General features: G+C 45.5%; 2 protein-coding genes across 9 annotated transcripts in view; one reads left to right on the top strand and one right to left on the bottom strand.

Moving 5' to 3' along the window:
- Window positions 1-11,547, top strand: part of NECAB2 (N-terminal EF-hand calcium binding protein 2) — a 186,756-nt gene extending 175,209 nt beyond the window's left edge. For both annotated transcript variants that reach the window (XM_087971738.1, XM_087971737.1), the window contains 4 exons: window positions 2,482-2,594; window positions 8,897-8,974; window positions 9,088-9,179; window positions 11,372-11,547. In XM_087971738.1, the coding sequence (XP_087827864.1) occupies window positions 2,482-2,594; window positions 8,897-8,974; window positions 9,088-9,179; window positions 11,372-11,400 (312 nt within the window). In that variant the 3' untranslated portion in view covers window positions 11,401-11,547. The remainder of the gene's footprint in view (window positions 1-2,481; window positions 2,595-8,896; window positions 8,975-9,087; window positions 9,180-11,371) is intronic.
- Window positions 11,548-17,911: 6,364 nt separating this feature from the next.
- SLC38A8 (solute carrier family 38 member 8) overlaps window positions 17,912-21,692 on the bottom strand; it is a 44,775-nt gene continuing 40,994 nt past the window's right edge. For all 7 annotated transcript variants that reach the window (XM_026671992.2, XM_087971728.1, XM_087971729.1 and 4 more), the window contains exons 10-11: window positions 21,098-21,149; window positions 17,912-18,181 (exon numbers count right to left, since the gene is read on the bottom strand). In XM_026671992.2, the coding sequence (XP_026527777.2) occupies window positions 18,079-18,181; window positions 21,098-21,149 (155 nt within the window). In that variant the 3' untranslated portion in view covers window positions 17,912-18,078. The remainder of the gene's footprint in view (window positions 18,182-21,097; window positions 21,150-21,692) is intronic.

The following is a 21,692-nucleotide window of genomic DNA, read 5'->3' as shown; positions in this document are numbered from 1 at the left end:
TCATGCTTTCTGGTCTTTTTTCAATCTCTATGGCTTCTCTGATGATTCTGTGGCTAGGGTTTTCTATAGTGGCTAGGGTTTTGGTGCCATTGAAGTTGATTCTATGACCTGTGGCTTCCATGTGTTGGAGTAGTGAGGAAGTGTGTTCCAGCTTTTTGACTGCATTTTTGTGTTCATCCAGGCGGGTGCTTATTCTTCTATTGGTCTGTCCAATGCATGTGGCTGGGCATGATGCACAGGGGACTTCGTATATGCCTTGGTTTTCCAGGTCAATTTTATATTATTGATTTTTGATTATTGATTATATATATATAATCAACCCAGTTTTGGATCCCACGCCATAAATTTACCACACAGTCGGAATTCACATCACATTAAGTCTCCACACTAGTTTGGAAAATCAATTTAATTCAGTGAGCCATGGTTAATCCTCCTCCTTTTCAACCGTCCTCTGATCTATTTTATCTCACATGGTGTGATGACCCAAAGGGGCGTGGCACAAAAACAACAAAGTCACAAAAGTAGGTAAAGTCCTTTAATTCCTCCAACTTGGCCCCCAACATCCAGTTATCATCAGCTGGAGAAAAATCTCTCCCAAGAACAGTTTCTAAAGGGAAGAAATTCCGTCCGAACCCAAAGTACATCTAAATTATAAATAAAAACCGACACAAACCACAAGCTGCAGCAATTAACGAGACAGGGCAGGATAAGGGATTGAAGACGTCAAAAGACAATGAAACACACGCAGTTGGGAGGATGCCAGAACCCAGATAAGACTTAACAATTTATAATTCACGATTTGCTTCCAGCAAGGTGCTGTGTGCAAATGCCCTTTTTAAATCCTGTTTTCCCAGCTGCAGCTAATGAAGGGAATCAGGGCCCTTTTCTCCCCTGTAACCCACGTTGCTCCCTTCTCCGTTCCTCCCTGCGCGCCCTAGGATGAAGAGGAGGTGGCCCTGGGTCTTCCTCTGAATGCCCAGCCAGACTGTGCCCTTCCCTAGTTTCCTCCACAGCCACCGGAGCCACATTCCCACTCCCTGTTGGCTGTTCCACCTTTCCTAGGAATCAGATTCCGACAAAGGCATGACACATGGCTTGCTGAGACTTAAAGATCTTTGGCATTCTGGCGAGATTCATATCATATTATTGCCTCCAGAAATCGTGAACGCTCCATCACTGGATGTTTTTAAGAAGGCCCTAGACAGTCACCTATCTGAAATATTACAGGCTCTCCTGCTTGAGCAGGGGGCTGGACTAGAAGACCTCTAAGGTCCCTTTCCAGCTCTTTCATTCTATTGTTCTATCTATTTGGAATGGAATGATAGAGTAATCAAGTGGTCACCAAGAATACATCAGGATACAATCTGGAGTTGAAGTTCTCCCTCAGCCCCACCGTTTGTGACCTTGGACCAACCACTCTTACTCTTAATCTAACCCACTTCCCAAAAATGGATTTCTACGGACAAAAACAGCTGAGAAACCAGAGTTCTTTTGCAGGACACAAATAAGTCTTTGTACTCAAACCTTGTGGACTTCGGAGTATCTTGGTTGGTGTTTGGAGACTCTTTCTGTTTGAAATATTTCTTGGCAATTTTATCTAGTGTTCTTGGCAGCCTTGGACAACCTTGGCAAGGCTCGTTCTTATCACAGACAATTAGTTTGAAACAGCCTTTTAACCGGGAAGGAACGGAATTTGTAAAGAATCATTAAAAGGTTTTGCTGTTACCTCTATTTCTTGTTTGTTTCCTTGGAACAAGGTTTGGGTCAGAACAACTTTCTGGACAAAGTTGTAAGGAATGGTGCAGATTTTAATTGCTCTCTTTGTGTTGTGGCTCCGATTCCTGAGCCTGTGCTGTTAGAGGAAGAGGACTCGGAAGATGAGGAGGAGGAACAGGGAATGCCTTCCTCCCCAGGACCTTCCTCTCTGGCAATGCCTTCCTCCCTGATAATGCCTCGGGTTTCAGCAGACAACCGAGAGGAACAGCCTGAGATTAATCAGGAGGAGGAGGGCATATCGGAGCAGCCCCTGACAGGGAGTCAAGAGGACGAATGTTGGCTTGATCCTAGGCAGCATCGTAGGGAGAAACGTGAGCTGCAACATAGGAGGCGTGGACGAGTCAGAGAGTGAGTTGAGTCATTGAGCCACACCCCACAGGGGATAAAAGTGGGTGTGTTTTTCTCTGGAAACTTTGTACGGGACAAAGTTTTACTTCTCTCTTCCAGGTTTTGGTGTGATTGTTTCTTGTGGTCTGCTTTGGAATCTTTAGTGATGAATTCTTCTTGCTATCATTTCGGACTTGGCAGGCAGCGTGTGTTAGAATGCCAAGGACATTCTCAGTATAAAGGATGAACTCTGTAAAGACCGAGTCTTCTTGCCTGCCTCTGTTTGTTTGAGTTTGGACTCTTTCATCTTTCTTGGAAAGAAGAAAGGTGAGACATAACGTTTTGTCTCTGTGATTTCTTCTCTGTCTGTTATTTCAGTATCTTCTCTTGGTCCGAAGTGAAATGAACGTTTCTCAGAAACACCTGGGAGAATTCTGTGCCTCCCTGAAGCAATACTTGAAGACCGTGGCTGGAGAACAAGATTGCTTCCAGTAAGTAGGACACGGACCTCTACAGGAACACGACATGTTCTGGAATCTGGAGAACCTACAGAACCTGCTTAATATCTTTGCAATGGCTGGATTAACCATTAAAAAAAAAAAAAGAAGATTGGTCCCCTTAGCTTTTAGACAAGATGTAAATGGAACAATGTAAATAGAATAACTTGCCTTTAGAAGTTGTGGGTGCTCCATCTTTTAAGGCTTTCAGATACAGATTAACAGAATTGGAAGGGACCTTGTAGGTCATCTAGTCCAACCGCCCCCCCCACACACCCTGCACCATTCCTGACAGATGGCAGTCCAATCTCTTCATGAAAGCCTCCAGGGATGAAGCTCCCACAACTTCCGAGGGCAACTTCTGTTCCATGGGTTGATTGTTCTCCCTGTCAGAAAATTCCTCCTTATTTCCAGGTTGAATCTCTCCTGGATCAGTTTCCATCCATTGTTTCTTGTCTGGCCTACAGGTGCTTTGGAGAATAGCTTGACCCCTTCCTCCTCCTCTCTGGGGCAGCCCCTCAAATATTGGAAGATGCTCTCCTTTCCTTCTACCAGTCTATCTCCATTGTTTTCTTGCCTCGCTTCTTCTCCTTCCGATCCCTAATAAAAATAGCTGCTAAGGAAGATAAAATAAAAATAAGCCAGGGACAGAAGGAAGGAGGCACTGGAGTTTCTGAAATGATTGGGGGGCGGGGGGGCAGGTGTTTGAGGTCCAGATTGTCATTTAATACAAAGCAATCTCATTTGCACTTTGCAAACCAATTTGCAAACAGAAATGGATTCCTTGTTGGGTTTTGGCACTTCTTTGCACATTCCACATGATCAAAAGGGAAATATTGCATACCAAAAATTAAAAGAGAGAGAAGGAGAGGGAGGGAGAGATCCATTCTTTTGGAAAAAAGACAAGAAGAGGGGGGAAAGGAGTGGGAGAAGCAAGGATTACCAAAACAGAAAGATTCTTCTATACGTTAATAATATTGGTTGGATTAAAAATGCCAGATCCATTCTAAATATCTCCTCCCTTCCCATGTCCCTTCCCTCACAGTCCCCCTTTCATCCCTGCCCCACTGCCCCACTCCATCTCCTTCACTCTCACTGTTCCTTCCCTATCCCCCTAGAATAGAATAGAATAACAGAGTTGAAAGGGACCTTGGAGGTCTTCTAGTCCAACCCCCTGCCTAGGGAGTAAACCCTGCACCACTTCAGACAACGCTCTCTCCCTATCCCTCTTTCCCTCCCTCTTTCCTTTCTCTCTGTCTCCTCCCCCTCTCCTCCCCTCCTCCCCCTCTTCTTTTCCATCTCACCATCTCCCTTTCCATCTCCCCTGCCCTTCCCCCTCTTCCCTCTCCTTTGCTCTCACTGTCTCTCTTTCCTTCCTCTCCCCGACCACCTTCCCTTTCCCTCTCCCTTTGCTTTCCCTCCCTCCCTTCCTTTCCCTCTCCCTTCACTAACCCTCTCATTATCTACTTCTCCCTCCCTATCCCGGTCTCCCTCTTTCTCTTTTGGACAACCAGCTAAATAGGAGCCAGCAGTGTGCAGCAGCAGCCAAAAAAGCCAATGCAATCCTAAGTTGCATTAACAGAGGGATACAATCAAGATCAAGGGAGGTACTAATACTACTCTATAAAGCCCTAGTAAGGCCACACCTAGAGTACTACATCCAGTTTCGTTCACCACATTATAAAAAAGATGTTGAGACTCTAGAAAGAGTGCAGAGAAGAGCAACCAGGATGATTAGGGGACTGGAGGCTGAAACGTACAATGAACAGTTGCAGGAACTGGGCCTGGCTAGTCTAGGGAAGAGAAGGACCAGGGGAGACATGATAGCGGTCTTCCAATATTTGAGGGGCTGCCACAGGGAGGAGGAAGAAGTCAAGCTATTCTCCAAAGCCCCCGAAGGCCAGACAAGGAAGAATGGATGGAAACTGAACAAGGAGAAATTTAACCCGGAAACAAGGAGAAACTTTCTGACAGTGAAGAACAATCAACCAACAGAAAGCAGGTTAGTGGGGTGGGGAGGGAATGAGGATTTTGCAGTATTCTTCCCCTGCCATGCCCACCAAGCCACACCCACAGAACCAGTAGTAAAAAGAATTTGAATCCCACCACTGGTCCAACCTCCTGCTTAGGCAGGAAACCCTTTCAGACAAATGGTTATTCAATCTCTTCTTAAAAACCTCCAGTGATGGAGCATCCAGAACTTCTGGAGGCAGGTTGTTCCACTGGTTAATTGTCCTCACTGTCAGGAAATTCCTCCTTAGTTCTAGTTTGGTGACCTTGGTTTAGACCAGGGGTCGCCAACCTTTTGGACCTCAGGGACCACCAATCTCATAATTTTAAATCCCGCGGACCAGAGACCCTGGGCAAATCCCCCCCAAAAGTCCCCACCCCGTTTTCCTACCAATCAATCATTCTTTATTTGGGATCGCAGGATACCGTCTCCAGCTCCGTTCTCAGGGGGGGGGAGAGAGAGAGAGACTTTTGGGTTCATGCAAGGAAAGCAGCAGAAGTCTTTCTTTCTCTCCCCCAAACTTCGCTAGAAATGAGTCTTTGCCGGCGCAGCCTTACAGGGTCCCAAGGACTCATTTCTGGCGGAGTTTGGGGGAGAAAAAGAAAGACTTTTGCTGCTTTCCTTGCATGCAGACAAAAGCAGAAGAAGGAAGCGGAAAGAAGCAGCCCGGTGGCCAGGCCAGGCGCGTGGGGCGAGTGGGGCAAGTTCCCCCCCACCCTTTCCCCCCTCCCCTCACTACCTCGTGTTGTTCGCAATGCAAGCGATGCAAGCCTTGTGTTCCCGCAGGCCATGTGGGCGGCACAGCCTTGTGTTCCGCGCAGCCTGGATTAATTGCTTTGGGAGGTGCCTTGGGGGTGACATTTCTCTGCGGACCACCAACATTTTCTCATGGACCACCAGTGGTCCCCGGCCCACTGGTTGGTGACTATTGGTTTAAACAACAATTTCCTGCTTAGACAACAGATTTCCTATGGTTGGCATCTTTTGTGATCTGCTATGCATTGCTCAATTGCTTAAATCCTTAGGAATACACTTTAAAAAAAAATTCAGGGATGCTTTTCTCTGCAGCCCCAGCTCAATCTGGCCCACTTTTCGATTTCATTTTTTCTCTTGCCAGATTCTTGCAGCACTCCAAATTTTACCCCATCTTTTTTGGTTTTCAAAGAGTTGTTCTGCTGATGGACAGATAGGCAGTCCCAAACTCCTTGCCTGATATATTTATTTTATCAGCATAACAGAATAACTGAGTTGGAAGGGACCCTGGAGGTCTTCTAGTCCAACCTCCTGCTCAAATCAATTTGTATAATCAGCCATCTCAACGTACAACTTGTTTCCAATGTTCTGTTGGGCTGCAAAGAATCAAAAGGACTCAGGAATAGAATATCCAAGCAAGATCTGCATTATGAAGTTTGGTTGTTCTTCGGAAGCTTCATTAATTCTCTCAACAACCTCAATCAGATAATACAACTGACTGTTGTGTAGTTCTCCATAGGGAGCTTCTTTTCCACTCCTCAAACTGCTTGTGCCATTTTTCTTGGGGAAAAATATTGCTTTAATTAAACATTCTTTCCTTCTCCTTTTTTTAAATAACTAAAACAGACTGCCCATCTCCAACATCACGTTTGTTTCAAAGAAAACCCTTGGGCTCCATCAACGTTATTAGAAAATACGTTTGCGGGGCAGGAAGAAGCTAAAATGCAGCAGGAAACATCGTTTTCATCTTTCTCTCTCTCTTTTTTTTATTTTTCTCAATGGAATTGTAAAGGTGCAATTGGATCACAACAACGTTCAGCGAGAACACCCAAAAGGAGCTCTCAAAACTTCTAAATGCACCCAACACTACAGAAAGATTGGTGGATGCTGATGACCAATGTCATATTGCTGCTTAATGCTCATGCAGAGACTTCAACTTATGACCTCAACTGGGACCAGAATTTCTATTGAATAGAGAATAGAGCTGGAAGGGACCTTGGAGGTCTTCTAGTCCAACCCCCTGCTCAAGCAGGAGAACCTATACCATTTCAGACAAATGGCTGTCCAGTTTCTTCTTAAAAACCTCCAGTGATGGAGCACCTATGATTTCTGGAGGCCAGCTGTTCCACTGGTTAATTGTCCTCACTCTCCTTAATTCCAGGTTGCTTCTCTCCTTGATTAGTTTCCAACCATTGTTTCTTGTCTTGGCTTCTGGTGCTTTGGAAAATAAATCGATTTCTTATTTGTGGAAGCCCCTCAAATACTACAAAACTGCTATCATGTCCCCACTAGTCCTTCTATTCTTTAGACTGGCCATACCCAAATCCTGCAACTGTTCTTCGTATGTTTTTGTCTCCAGACCTTTAATCGTCTTAGTTGCTCCTCTCTGCACTTTTTCCAAAGTCTCAACATGTGCAATGTGACGACCAAAACTGGGTGCGGTTGTGGCCTTGCTAAGCGAGGCAGTTGTGAAGTGATTCGCATCTTATTTTACAGCCCTTTTTTGCCATAGTTCTTCAAGTGAATCACTGCATTGAAGTGAATTGCAGTTTCATTAAGCAAATCTGATTCCCACCATTGACTTTACTTGTTGCAAGCTGGTTGTGAAGGCTGCCAACGGTGATCACATGACCCCAGGATACGTTGCAACCCTTGTAAAGAACATGCTGGTTGCCAAGCAGCCCAAACTTTTAATCACATGACCCTAGGGCTTGCAGGAGTTGTAATATGCAATAACTAGCCTAGGTCCCTTTTTTCAGTGCCGTTGCAACCTGGAATGGTCACTAAATGAATGTGTTTCTGACCCAGCTCCCCAAACACAACAAACCCTCTGAAGTTAACTCAAAGATTCCTGTATTAGGAGTGCTGGCAGCCCTGGCATAAAGTTTCTCTCTCACCGCAGGCTAACAAGTCCGGCCAGCCGGAAGATGAATAGTTCTCTGCCGCATCTATTCATCTCCCCTCCGCCTGCCTTTTATGCTGAGACAGAGCTAGGATGGGGATTCGTTTGCAGCCGTGGCTCTTCTGTCCCAAGGACCTGCCCATAGATTTCCACTGCTCTCCTCTCCTCTGCTTTTTGTGTATCTGCGCATCAGGCACTGGGCCCAGCTGTTCCTCCTCTTCCTCATCAGCCACCTCCAGACCTGGGGGCTGTCAACTCTCCATCTGAGGGCTGAGGGACGGCCCAGACTCCGCCTCTCTCTCTCTCTCTCTCTCTCTCTTTCTCTCTGCCAGCTCTTCCCCCTCAGAGCTCTCAGGTTGCCCTGATGCTGACCCTGACTTCCACACCTCCTCCTCCTCCTCTGATTCGGCAGCTGGAGGGGCCAGCGGCCGACAGGCCACAACTGAATGGTTGCAAGTTGAGGGCCATCTGTATTCCTGAACATCATAGAGCAAGGGTCAGTCCTGTGACTAGTGCAGCTCTGGAATATGGGACCGACTTTCCCACCAACGTCAGCAAGCCACCGCCAGTCAAAATTCATATTAGTGGTCTTGCGGGATTTAAAATTATGAGTTTGGTGGTCCCTGAGGTCCAAAAGCTTGGCGACCCTTGTCATAAAGGAAGCAGCTTCTTGAATGAGTTAAAGGTTAGCAGCTAAAGAAGGGTAACTGGATTCACACAAGTTTGCTCAGCTTGCTTGGGGGTAAAGTTTGCAGCTTATGTTGTTTTGTGCACCCAATCCGTATCATTCATTTGGGGTTGATGAATCATGAACTCCTCTCCTCAGCTCTCAATAGAATACCTTATACCAGCCAGGCTTGAAATTTTGCACCTAGACACCTTGGAACTACACCACCTACTGTCTGACCTAAGCTTAGTACACAAAATTGTCTGCCTACCTGTCAGTGACAACTTTAGCTTCAACCACAATAACACACGGGCAAACAATAGATACAAACTCAAGGTAAACCACTCCAAACTCAAGTGCAGAAAATACGACTTCAGCAACAGAGTGGTCATTGCCTGCAACTCACGGTCTGACTCTGTTGTGACATCCTCAAACCCCCAAAACTTTAACGTCAAATTGTCTACCATGGACCTCACTCCATTCCTAAGAGGTCCTTAAAGGGGGCGTGCATAAGCGCACCAACGTGCCTACCGTCCCTGTCCTACTGTTCCCATTTATTCGTACTTATTTATTATGTATATACTTATACCTGTTTATACTTACATGTTTATATGTTACGTTCATATTTATACTTGTTTTCTCATCCATGCTTGACAAACTAAATAAAATAAATATATTGTTTTTACAGGAGATGATTTCTCTGCTTGTCATTATTGACTCCCAATGTGTTTCATTTGTTGCAGTGTAACTGCAGTCAGGCTGCCTGATGGAGTCACTTTCATTGTCTACGAATTCTGGGAGAATGAGGATGACTGGAAAAGGTACCGTAACTGCTGTCTTGATCTACTTTGTTTTTCTACTCTCAGCTTCCGCTCCACCAATGTTCTAAGAAACCAGCTGACGTTTTTCTCCGCTCTTCTCCTTGCCTCCACAGACACCTCCAGAGCCCCGTCTGTAAAAGTTTCCAGCATGTCAAAGTGGATACGCTGAATCAGCCAGAAGGAGTATCCAGTGTGTCAGTGCCAGGTCTGAACCCTAAGATTGTGACAACACTAAGATCGAGAATGGCCTTGGTGTGGGGACAGGGCTTGCGTGTTTGAATATTTTGATTAAATAAATGTTTCCTTGGAAACTAGCCTGAATCCTGACACATCCCTGGTTTTCTTGGCAATGGAATAAATAGAACATGGTGTGGTATTGCTTTCTCCCAGGCTGACTGTTCAATTTCCCATTATAGATACAACACTGGCTTTTCCTGGTGGTCTCCCATCCTATTACTAACCATGGCTGACTCTGCTTAGCTTCTACGTACCAAGGAAGCCTGGTTTTGCTGAAGCCACAGCATCTAATGCCAGCTCAGCATGGATGTGATTGGGTTCGTTGTATGAGATGGCATTTCGTTTTGAAGGGCCAAATGGGCTGAATCAGCATCACTAGCTGAGTTCACACAACTTGTTGAAATAGGTTGAAATAAAACCCAACAGTTCATGGCTGAAGAGATTGTGGGGGGGATATGGGGGGAATGTCGTTCTTTAGCAGGTTGTGTGGATGAGATGGTCACGGAAAGACGGGTCTTGAAAGACAGGCCAAGTAATGTAACCGTGGGAATGGTATTTTGATAAGCTGGATTGAGATGTTGTGTGAAGCCAGCCTTTGCTTGCAAACTTTTATGAGCCATGAATGGAAAGATCAAGACAAGAAATGTACACTGCTCAAAAAAAATAAAGGGAACACTTAAACAACACAATGTAACACCAAGTCAATCACACTTCTGTGAAATCAAACTGTCCACTTAGGTAGCAACACTGATTGACAATCAATTTCACATGCAAATGTTGTGCAAATGGAATAGACAACAGGTGGAAAGCATAGGCAGTTAGCAAGACATCCCCAATAAAGGAGTGGTTCTGCAGGTGGTGACCACAGACCACTTCTCAGGTCCTATGCTTTCTGGTTGATGGTTTGGTCACTTTTGAATGCTGGCGGTGCTTTCCCTCTAGTGGTAGCATGAGACGGAGTCTACAACCCACACAAGTGTAGTGCAGCTCATCCAGGATTTCACATCAATGCGAGCTGTGGCAAGAAGGTTTGCTGTGTCTGTCAGTGTAGTGTCCAGAGCATGGAGGTGCTACCAGGAGACAGGCCAGTACATCAGGAGACGTGGAGGAGGCCGTAGGAGGGCAACAACCCAGCATCAGGACCGCCACCTCCGCCTTTGTGCAAGGAGGGACAGGAGGAGCACTGCCAGAGCCCTGCAAAATGACCTCCAGCGGGCCACAAATGGGCATGTGGCTGCTCAAACGGTCAGAAACAGACTCCATGAGGGTGGTATGAGGGCCCGACGTCCACAGGTGGGGGTTGTGCTTACAGCCCAACACCGTGCAGGACATTTGGCATTTGCCAGAGATTGGCAAATTGGCCACTGGCGCCCTGTGCTCTTCACAGATGAAAGCAGGAGTTGGAGGGATGCTTTAGTCCAGGTGTGGGAGGAGATCCCTCAGGAGACCATCCGCCACCTCATCAGGAGCATGCCCAGGTGTTGTAGGGAGGTCATACAGGCACGTGGAGGCCACACACACTACTGAGCCTCATTTTGACTTGTTTGAAGGACATCACATCAAAGTTGGATCAGCCTGTAGTGTTTTTTTCCACTTTAATTTTGAGTGTAACTCCAAACTCCAAGGGGAGGTCTGGATTTGGAGACCATTGATAATTTTTGTGTGATTTTGTTGTCAGCACATTCAACTATGTCATGAACAAAGTATTTCATAAGAATATTTCATTCATTCAGATCTAGGATGTCTTATTTTTGTGTTCCCTTTATTTTTTTGAGCAATGTATTTAATTTAAATAAAAGAGGCTCTCCTTATATATTTTCTCTGTGTGTGTGTGTCTATTTCTCTCTCTGTCTCTCCCTCTCTCTCTCTCTATCTGTCTCTGACCCTCTCCCTCTGTGTCTCTGCCTGTCTGTCTCTGTCTGTCTTTCTGTCTCCGTTTCTCTTTGTCTCTGTGTGTCTGTGTGTGTCTCTGACTCTGTCTGTCTGTCTGTCTGTGTCTGGGTATGTGTGTGTGTCTGTCTGTGTCTGTCTCTCTGTTTCTCTCTGTCTGTCTGACTCCGTGTGTGTCTCTCTGTCTCTGTGTCTGTCTGTCTGTCTGTTTCTCTCTCTCTCTCTAACTCCATAATCCTTGTTTACTGAGAGCATCTCTTTTCATTGCAGCTGCCTGGTGCACCCTCAACCGAGACTGAACTGGAGGAGACAGGGCCCCAAAGGGAAGTTCAGATGGGTCTCCTTCTCCTCGCCTGGCTGGTGCCAACGTCCTTTCCTCTCTTCGGCAGAGAAGCACACTCTTACCTTTTCTAATAACTTTGTTACTAGTGTTGTCTCTTCTCCCTCCCTTCCTTCCAACACATTTCTGTCTAGAAATGAGATTTGTTTGCTCTTTGAAGTGGAAGAAGGAACAACAAGAAGTCTTAACTATCTTCCAACTACTAGGCCATGGCCAGCAAACCATTTTTTTTCTCCCCTGAGCTACATACCCCAAGCCTGTAACAAATTTCAGTCTGGTAGCTGCCAGAGATGAGGGCTTGATTGCAAGTTCCAAATGTGCTTTTTCAAGAGGCAATAGGATTTTTTAGTAAGTCTTCGAAGATGTTTTGCTTCTCACCCAAGAAGCTTCTTCAGCTCTCACTGAATGGTGGAGAATGGAAGACTGTGTCTACAAGACAGTCCTTTCAGCTGTTCCAAGAAGGCTCCACACCCATTTGCCCCCGAGGACACAGACAAAACCTCCAAGTGGCCTCAACAACTTTCTCAAAGAATGCAAATGACCAGCTGTCTGCAAGGAATATAAATCCTTCCCTTTCCCAAACATCCAGTCAGAGCTGAAGAAGCTTCTTGGATGAGAAGCGAAACGTCTTCAAAAGAAAAACAAAACCAAGAAAGTCCAGTTGCCTTCTGAAAAAGCCACCTTTGGGACAACCATGGCCTGGAAGACTTGAGAATCTCTCCAGACTTTTAGCTTGATTGCAAGCTTTAATGTAGCACTGCGGAAAATTTCTTGAAAAAAATTAGCAGGGGGTTTCCCCCAAGGCCATTCAGAGTTTCACCAAGGAAGGGATTTTTCTCCCCCCCCCCGACTAGATGGGTTGGGATGGGATGGCCTGCCTTAACCACCTGGCCTGGCTCAGACCACAGTGAAGTGACATACCCAGTGACCTACAGTAGTGGAAAGGCTCTCTCTTCCTCTTGTTTTGGAACAGGGGTGTCAAACTCAATTTCATTGAGGGAGGCATCAGGGTTGTGTTTGACCTTGGGGGGTTGGGGAAATGCAGTGGTGCAATGATTCAACAGGTGTAACAACCGGTTCGGTGAGCGTGCGCTTTGCACGCGTGGCTCTACATTGAAAAGAAACTCATTTGCAACTCAATTCCTTACCTTCTATCGCAGCCCCTGGGACGACAACAGCTGATGCATGGCAAACCGCTCTGCCGTGCGACTCAGCTGGGCTAAAAAAAAAAAAACAGGAAAAAAAGCACAGGAAAAAGCAGGTGCGGGTAGGCGGGGCCAAATGCTTACTGGAACTACCGGTTCGCCTGAACTGGTCTGAACCGGTAGAATCCCACCCCGTCAGGATGGGCGTGGCCAGCTCGATGTCACTCATGTCGAGGGGGGGCGCCAGTGGTGACCCGAGCATTCTGCCAGCAAAAAATGGGCTCCCAAGCTCAGTTTTTGACAGTGCCAGCCTCCTGCAACCCTCTGCCAGTGAAAACAGAGCTCGGGAGGGCTGCCCATGGCCCTCCTGCGCTCTGTTTTCTCTGGTAGAGGCGCCGTGAGTTAGTCCTTCGCTGTTTCCAGGTTGGCCCTGCAGGCCAGATCTAAGTTTGACACCCCTGTTTTAGAAGATAAAAGTTAAATATTTTTAATGAGAACTCCTTTCCTGCTACTATTTCACCACCACTGTAAACATGGAGATTCCTCCCCACCCCCCAAAAAGTCCTATGTTTTATTCTCATGAGGCTGAAGGAGGTTGGATAAAAATAAGCTTAATTCTTCCTTCTGGGTTCAATTGATTGAAGAACACCAAGGAACATAAACGGTCGTTTCCTTTGGAATCCCAAGATTCAATTGGCCAGGCGCTCGATCTGGATTTAAATCCAAAGCAATGCATAGACTTAATGCAAACTTCTTGGAGGTTGGTAGCTGTTGACGGTTTGCTTACGTTGTTCCATTTATACATGTATTTCCATAAAACAAAAGGTTTCCAACTATTTCTTGGCCTGATTAGAAACAGTTAATTGAATCTCTCCACCCCACATTGATGTCACTTTAAAACTAGAAGTAGAAGTTACTGCATCCACCATATTCTTTGGGAGTTAAATGGACTTGTAGATTGGATCCGATTTAACCTGAAACCATTCATTCAATTCAAATTATCAAAAGTGGTCAGGTCCGAATTGTCAGTTCTGTTTGGATCTCTGAATCCATTCAGATTTCTGAAGTGGCCTGAAGTTAAGTAGATAACAATTTTTAAAAACTTGATCTGGTTTGAATAGAAACGGCCATTCTTCGCATTTTTCAATAGCATCCAATTGTCTGGCTGATTTAGAGACAATGTTATCCAAGTCAACCACAAATGCAACAACTCATTTAGAATGAGACATCTGATTGCATTGCATTTCTGAATGGATTCTTTATGAACTCAAAGAAGTTGATCAAGTGAGAAAGCCAGAATAGATTAACAAAAGGATCTCAGCCAGACTCAAATCTAAATTGAAAATGTATTGCATCCTTCGTTCTTAACATCTTGTCTATATCAAGGGTCTCCAAACTTGGCAACGTGAAGGCTGGCGGACTTCAACTCTCAGAATGTCCCAGCCAGCTGGCTGGGGAATTCTGGGAGTTGAAGTCCGCCAAGCTTCCCGTTGCCAAGGTTGGAGATTCCTGGTCTATATGATATCTCTCTCAACATTGACATGAAGACGAAACACAGTGACTACAAACTGAGCTGGTCTACCTATTCCTTTTTTTTTTTTTTCTATTCAGCTTAACCTGCAAAAAAATGAAGCAAGCTGCTAAAACCACAATTAGTGGCTTCTTCCTTCCAAGCAAACCAACAATAGGAGCTTGGCCATGCAGATTTGGTCTAGGCAGGAATAGATGCCTTGCAATCACTCAACCTCTGTGACTTAGACAGGAATGGCAGTTTGGTCGTGGGTGAACTTCTACCATTCAATCTTCTACTTCGAGCAAACTTCCAGAGTCTTACAAGATAAAGGAATAACATTTCTTTTTAGGGTGGGTTAGCATCAAAGTAACCCGTAGCATACATTTCAAATTATTCCCTTGCATAAAGGGGTGAGCAGGGACGCGGTGGCTCAGTGGCTAAGATGCTGAGCTTGTCAAACAGAAAAATCAGCAGTTCGGAAGTTTGAATCCCTAGTGCCGTGTAACGGAGTGAGCTCCCGTTACTCGTCCCAGCTTCTGCCAACTGAGCAGTTCGAAAGCACGTAAAAAAAAATGCAAGTAGAAAAATAGGGACCACTTTGGTGGGAAGGTTACAGCCTTCCGTGAGCCTTCGGTGTTTAGGCCACATGACCATGGAGACGTCTTTGGACAGCACTAGCTCTTCGGCTTTGTAACGGAGATGAGCACTGCCCCCTAGAGCCAGAAATGACTAGCATGTATGTGCGAGGAGAACCTTTACTTCTACCTTTAAAGGGGTGAGCAGCTATCTTTGGCCCATGAGATGTAGCTTTCGGTGAGAGTGCTTTTGTGTAGGCCATATGCTTGGGAAATGGAATTGAGGCAAAGAGTAAGCCGAGCGGAACAGAAGTGGATGAACCACATGGCCTTTCCGATATACACACCCAGTGGTGTGCTGGTAAATGTGCCAGCTCCAATGCCACTGCCACTAACCATCAAAGACCATCAGGGGCATGCTGGCCATTCTGCTTCTGTTCTGCTCTCAACCAACTCACAAAATTCCAGCCAGTTCCAGCATATTACTGCACGCATCCCTTCGTTTTCTTTTCGGTTTCTAAGGTTCCTCTTCTCCTTGTCCCACAAAGGTGCTTTTCCCAAAAGTTGGACTGGATTTTCTTGAATTTTTTTTTCTTCATTGAAAACATTTTGCTTCTCATCCAAGAATGGGATGAGAAGCGAAACTTCCTGGATGAGAAGCGAAACAAAGAGAACGTTCAGGAGAAACGTGACAGCTGTCTTCCAATACTTGAAGGGTTGTCAAAGAGCATTGATGTATTATCCACAGTATTTGAGGGAAGAACAAGAAGCACTTGGTGGAAGTTCATCAGAGGGAGATTGCACCTAGAAATAAGGAGGATTTTCCTGACAGTAAGAACGATTAATCAGCGGAGACAGCTTTTCTCCTGGAGTGGTGAGTTCAGAACCGAAGATGCTTCTTGGATGAGAAGCAAAACATTTTCAAGGGGAAAAGAACGAAGTCCAATTGCCTTTTGGAAAAACACCTTTGGGGCAACATATGACCTGGATGATTGAGAATCGCCATAACATCCTCTTCTTTTTGTCCACCCAACCACTTATTCCAACAGGTTGCTACTGGGTATCCCTGCAGAATCTAAAACCATTCAGAATTGTTTCCAAGTTTTAAAAGAGATTAGTAGTAAGAGCTGCATGAGACCTGGGGAGAAACCCACCATCCATCTTGCCTTATTCCTGCCTGACCATTGAGTTCTCCCACTTTAACACCGTTGCATGATTCCATAAAAATAAGCCTTGATGTATTTAGACTTATCTTTCCCCCGTACTGTAGAAAAAGTAGCACTATGCTACTTTACCAACTTACGTGCATTTTCTTTTCCAAACCAAAAACTGTTGTTTCTAACAAGACTGAATCAGGGAGGTTTTTCATAGAAGAAGGGAGTTTTCCCCCCCACCCCCAACCATCCTCACCTCTTTCTCTGGGCAATGTGGCTCATATATCTTCATTTTGACTGTAACCTTTGATAGCTGATGTGTACTGTTTTAGAAATAAAAAGATGTAGCTCTCAAGCTTAGCACGGACCGCACGGTATCAGTGTTAGCAAACATATAGGCAATTTTAAGATATAAAGATGTGCAATTGTGTACAATTTTATGACTAAGTACAGATAACCAAATAAAAAGAAAAAAGATTAAAAGAGACCTTTGGCTTTGTTTTCATGTTCCTCGCCATCTCTTTAAGACCACTGCTTCTCAGTGTTGAGACTCTAGAAAGAGTGCAGAGAAGAGCAACAAAGACGGTTAGGGGACTGGAGGCTACAACATACAAATAACGGTTGTAGGAATTGGGGATGTCTCGTTTAATGAAATGGACTAGCGGGGACATGACAGCAATGCTCCAATAGGAGTTGCCACCTATTCTCCAAAGCAATGGGTGGAAATTAACCAAGGAGAGAAGCAACTTCAAAGTAAGACATTTGCTGACAATGAGAACAATTAATCACTGGAAGAACTTGCCTTCAGAAGTTGTGAATGCTCCAACGCTGGACATTTTAAAGAAGAAATTGAACCACCATATGTCTGCAAGGGACACGGTGGCTCAGTGGCTAAGATGCTGAGCTTGTTGATCAGAAAGTTCAGCAGTTTGGTGGTTTGAAACCCTAGCACCACATAATGGAGTGAGCTCCCGTTCCTTGTCCCAGCTTCTGCCAACCTAGCAGTCCGAAAGCACGTAAAAAATGCAAGTAGAAAAATAGGGGCCCCTTTGGTGGGAAGGGAACAGCGTTCCTCTGTGCGCCTCCGAAGGCGTTTAGTCCTGCCAGCCACCTGACCATGGAGACATCTTTGGACAGTTTTGGATCTTTGGCTTTGTAACGGAAATGATCAGCGCCCCCTAGAGCCGGAAACGACAAACACGTATGTGGCTGGGGAGCCTTTACCTTTACCTTACGTTTGCAATGGTATAATCCAAAGTTTCCTGCTTCAGCAGGGAGTTGGAGTAAAAGTCTTCCAAGGTAACTTCCAACTTTGATTCTATTCTGTACTGTTCTATTTTCTATTCTATTCCATTCCATTCTTCTCCATTCTTCTCCATTCTTTAACCTCTCTTATTCTATCCTATCCCATCCTTTGCAGCTTTCAGAGAAGAATCTTCTTGGAGAATCTTCTTGGATGAGAAGTGAAATGTCTTCAAAGAAAAAACAGAAAGTCCAATTGCCTCTTGAAAAAAAGCACCTTTGGGACAACCTGTACACACATTCATATGATTGCTGGATGCTGCAGTAAGTCATACATGGGAGCTGCTAAGCATCCAAACCATGTTCACATCACTACATAGGTAGGGCAACAGTCATAAGTTTGAACTGAGTCATAACTGACTTTTTAGGAGCCTGTTATTAATTGAAGCCATTATTAAACAAACTATCATTAGAGGAAGATTATATGTAATGTGCAATAAAATCTGCCCGACAACCCTGTTGACTATCCACAAGAATATTTAAAAACAGCTCCATCCAACAAGAAACATGACTAACATGTCACTTTTTTATTAACAATAACAGACAGATCAAATGTGAGTATGAGTTAAATTATAACCAGATGTTCAGTGTAGTAAAATCTCAGTTTAATGAGTCTGTCACTACTACATCTTTTCCATGATGCCATTTTCATTACAAATGGTATCATTGGCACCATTGTGTATAATGATGCAACTGATGTGAATTTTACAGCGTGAATCGTTGCACCACGAGGCAAAGGAAATAGCCTCAATTGCCTGGATGGTTTACAGTGCGGTGAACTTTTGGTTGAATTCTTGGCTTCCAAAGTCTGCTAAAATTAAGTTGGTTCAACTGAGATTTTACTGCATCCATCAGTGACCCAGAGCATTGCATCACAATAGTCCAGTTGGGAAGTTGGGAAGAGGAGTGTCTCTTGGAGGCAACATCATCCTTGGCTGATGACTTTGGCTAGAGTTTGTGCAATAGGACCATGACGGCAGATGCTGTGCTTTGCCCAAAGATGAAAGCTCCACAAAAGACGGTGATCATCCCCCAGGCAATTAGGCAGGACCTGCAAGGAAGTGGGGGGGAATGAGGCCATGTTGCACATATTTTTGTGGCCTGTCAGATGCCGGCCTCTCCAACAGCTGAATCGGAGGAGGAGGAGGAGGAGGAGGAGGAGGCGTGGGGGTCAGGATCAGCATCAAGGCAACCTTAGAATTCCGAGGGGAAAGAGGGAATGGAGCTGGCAGAGAGAGAAAGAGAGAGAGAGAGAGAGAGAGAGAGAGAGAGAGAGCTATCTGTAAGCTCTCAGATGGAGAGTCAACAGCCCCCAGGTCTGGAGGTGGCTGATGAGGAAGAGGAGGAACAGCTGGGTCCATTGCCTGATGCATGGATGCGCAGAAGGCAGAGGGGAGGAGAGCAGTGGAAATCTGTGGGCCGGTCCTTGGGACAGAAGAGCCATCACCGCTAGCGAGGCCCCACCCTAGCTCTGGCGATAAAAGGCAGACTTCTGGTTTGCTCATCATCGGAGTGGAATCCGCGACTCTGCACGGTTTCACTTCAAGCTAACTTGCTGGAGGTCCCAATCAAGACCAGAACCACCCTGGAGGGGTGGTGAAGAAAGGGGGAATCAACTGGAGGGTTGAGGGGAGCTGCAGCTCCCTTCCCTGACAGGAAAAACCCCTTCCAAAGGCAAGCTGTACTGGTGGTCCTAAAATGGCCACCACGAACAGCCCTGAAAACTAAGTCTCTGCTGGAGCAGAACCAGGCAAAATACATGGATTTTGAGGTACCCCGTGGCAGACAACTATTTATCTCCCTTCTGGACTGACTTGTTAGCCTGCGGTGAAACAGAAACTTTTGCCGGGGCTGCTGATGCTCCTAATAAAGGAATCATTGATTTAACTGCAGAGGGTTTGTCGTGTTTGGGGAGCTGGATCAGAACATGCGTCTTCTATAAAACCTGCATGAAGATCCAGCTTTTATAGAAATGCCCGGACGTGTCAACCTGCAGAACAACTTCGGCTGAAGCCATTCAAGGGGGAGGGGCGAGAGCATGGAGGGGAGGAAACTCAGAAACATGGTGCCTCAGCCAGCTAGCCATAAACATCTCCCAGCCGGCGTGTGAACCAAGGTCATGTCAACGGACACCTGTTGAAGTTGAGTGGGAACCTACACCTGGACTGATTGGCCCATGTGATTCGAGAGACATGGGGGGTGAGGGGTGAGGAGGTCTTATTCTTTTAACCATCCCTAAGCATGGGAATAATTTCCAGCTAGCTTCACCTTTCTAAGCGCCAATGTGACGTACTCAACAGAGCACAGGTGTCAAACTCAAGGCCCCGGAGCTGGAACCAGCCCATGGGGTGCTTAGATCTGGGCCCACAGGCCCATTCTGCAAACTGCAAAGGACCGGCCCGTAGTGCCTCTGCCAGCAAAAATGGACCTCGGGAGCTCACCCGGGCTTCAGTTTCACTGGCAGACGGCTCTGCAGGAAGCCATCGCAGCCTAAAACGGAGCCTTGAGGAGTGACGTTGAGCTGGCCACACCTCCCACCCCCCCAGCCACAACCCACACACACCCCCAAAGTCAAACACAATGTCAACTTGTAAAACATTCCTATACTTGTTTCCAAGCTGCCATAAGAAAGAGGCGAAAGACTGGAGAAGCATACGGCAAATGAACTTAGAAGCACATTCCAACGTTATCTTAATAAAGATTGTAGCTAAGCTACTGGAACTTTCCCCCCCCCCCCCGAAAAACTTTAATTGGAGAATGTGATGGATGACGCCAACCCGTGTATGTGCTTAATTAGAGAAACTGATTTATGGCACACCAAGGGGGGGGGGGAGAGGGGAATCACAGGTGACTGTAATGACATATGCCAGAATCGGCTTCATACAGGCCACGCCAGTATGTCAACCCTAATAAATTATTTGAAGCTTTTTGAAGTTTGGCTCAAGGCTTATGATTTAACCACTGGAATCCTGATACACAGCCCTGATGCGGCCCTCGGTGAAATCCAGTTTGTTCCCTCTGCAATAAAGGAATTCTTGAACCTGAACAAAAGGTCAAGAGTCCTGATGTCCCGGAGTTCATTACTCAGAACGATGCCAGGACGTTCATTTAATAAAAAAATAAAAATTATTTTTTTTCCCCTGTTCGAATTGGTTGCCCATTTGCCCAACAAGTCCCTTTGGCAAAATGGGAGAATAAGCCTCTCTTACACCTTTGCAAAAAACACGGCCAGCTGTGTGCTGCGATCACGTCTTTCTCGGCTTCAGGATTCTTCCCAGCTGAAGCTTGCCAAGGCCCATAGCCGCTGCGCTTTTGCATCCATAAAAATGCAGAAGGAAGAATCCGGAAGCCGTTTTGCACATGGTCACGGTGAGGGTGCTGCTTTGCAGTAATGTGGGAAGGCTTCAAGCTACTTGAGGCCTAAATTAGATTACAGACCCCTCACATCCCAGTCATAAACTGCTTCAACTCCTTCCCTTGAAACGATGCTTCAGAGCCCTGCACACCAGAACAACTAGACATAAGGACAGTTTTTCCCCGAACACCATCACTCTGCTAAACAAATAATTCCCTCAACACTGTCCAACTATTTACAAAGTACCTGATGATTCTTGACTCTTGAGTGTATCTTTTCTTTTATGTACACTGAGAGCATTTGCACCAAGACAAATTCCTTGTGTGTCCAATCACACTTGGCCAATGAAGAATTCTATTCTGTTCTATTCTATTCTATTCTATTCTATTCTATTCTATTCTATTCTATTCTATTCTATTCTATTCTATTCCATTCCATTCCATTCCATTCCATTCCATTCCATTCCATTCCATTCTATTCTATTCTATTCTATTCTATCCTATCCTATCGATGAATGGAACCAGCCACTAATTCAAAGTAACTACTAAACTCTCCGTTCCTATTGTGCAGAAAAAAAAAAATTGGTTGAAGGGTTGGAGGTGGTAAACATACTTGGTTCTTGGCCTGAAGGGTTCCGTCTCCATTGCAAACACCAAACACAGCCCTGAGGTAAAAGAGAAAGCATTCAACATGAACAATTCCTTAAAGATCAATGGCAGCACAGTGGTTAGAATGCAGTATTGCAGGTTGACTCTGCCCACAATCAGCAGTTCGATCCTGATTGGCTCACGGTTGACTCAGCCTTCCTTCCTTCCGAGGTCAATAAAATGAGGACCCAAATATGCTGACTCTGTAAACCACTTAGAGAGAGCTGTAAAGCACTGTGATGCAGTATATAAGTCTAAGAGCTATTGCTATTGTTCTTCCTTTCTTCCTTCCTTCCTTCCATCCATCCGTCCAGTATTGCAGTGGAACAGCTTTCCTCCTGGAGTGGTGGAGGCTCCATTATTGGAGGTTTTCGGGAAGAGGCTGGACAACTGGTCAACAGAGGGATTTGAAGACTAGAGTAATATTTGGGCTAACCTGTTGACTGTTTTTATAGAAAAAGAAAGAAAGGAAGGAAGGGGGGGAGGGAAGGAAGGAAGGAAGGAAGGAAGGAAGGAAGGAAGGAAGGAAGGAAGAAAGAAAGAAAGAAAGAAAGAAAGAA

Source organism: Notechis scutatus, chromosome 9 (genome assembly GCF_049901735.1).
Source record: "Notechis scutatus isolate UNSWTSFEM ecotype Mainland chromosome 9, rNotScu1.2, whole genome shotgun sequence".
NCBI lineage: Eukaryota > Metazoa > Chordata > Lepidosauria > Squamata > Elapidae > Notechis > Notechis scutatus.
This window is presented reverse-complemented; position numbering and strand designations above follow the sequence as displayed.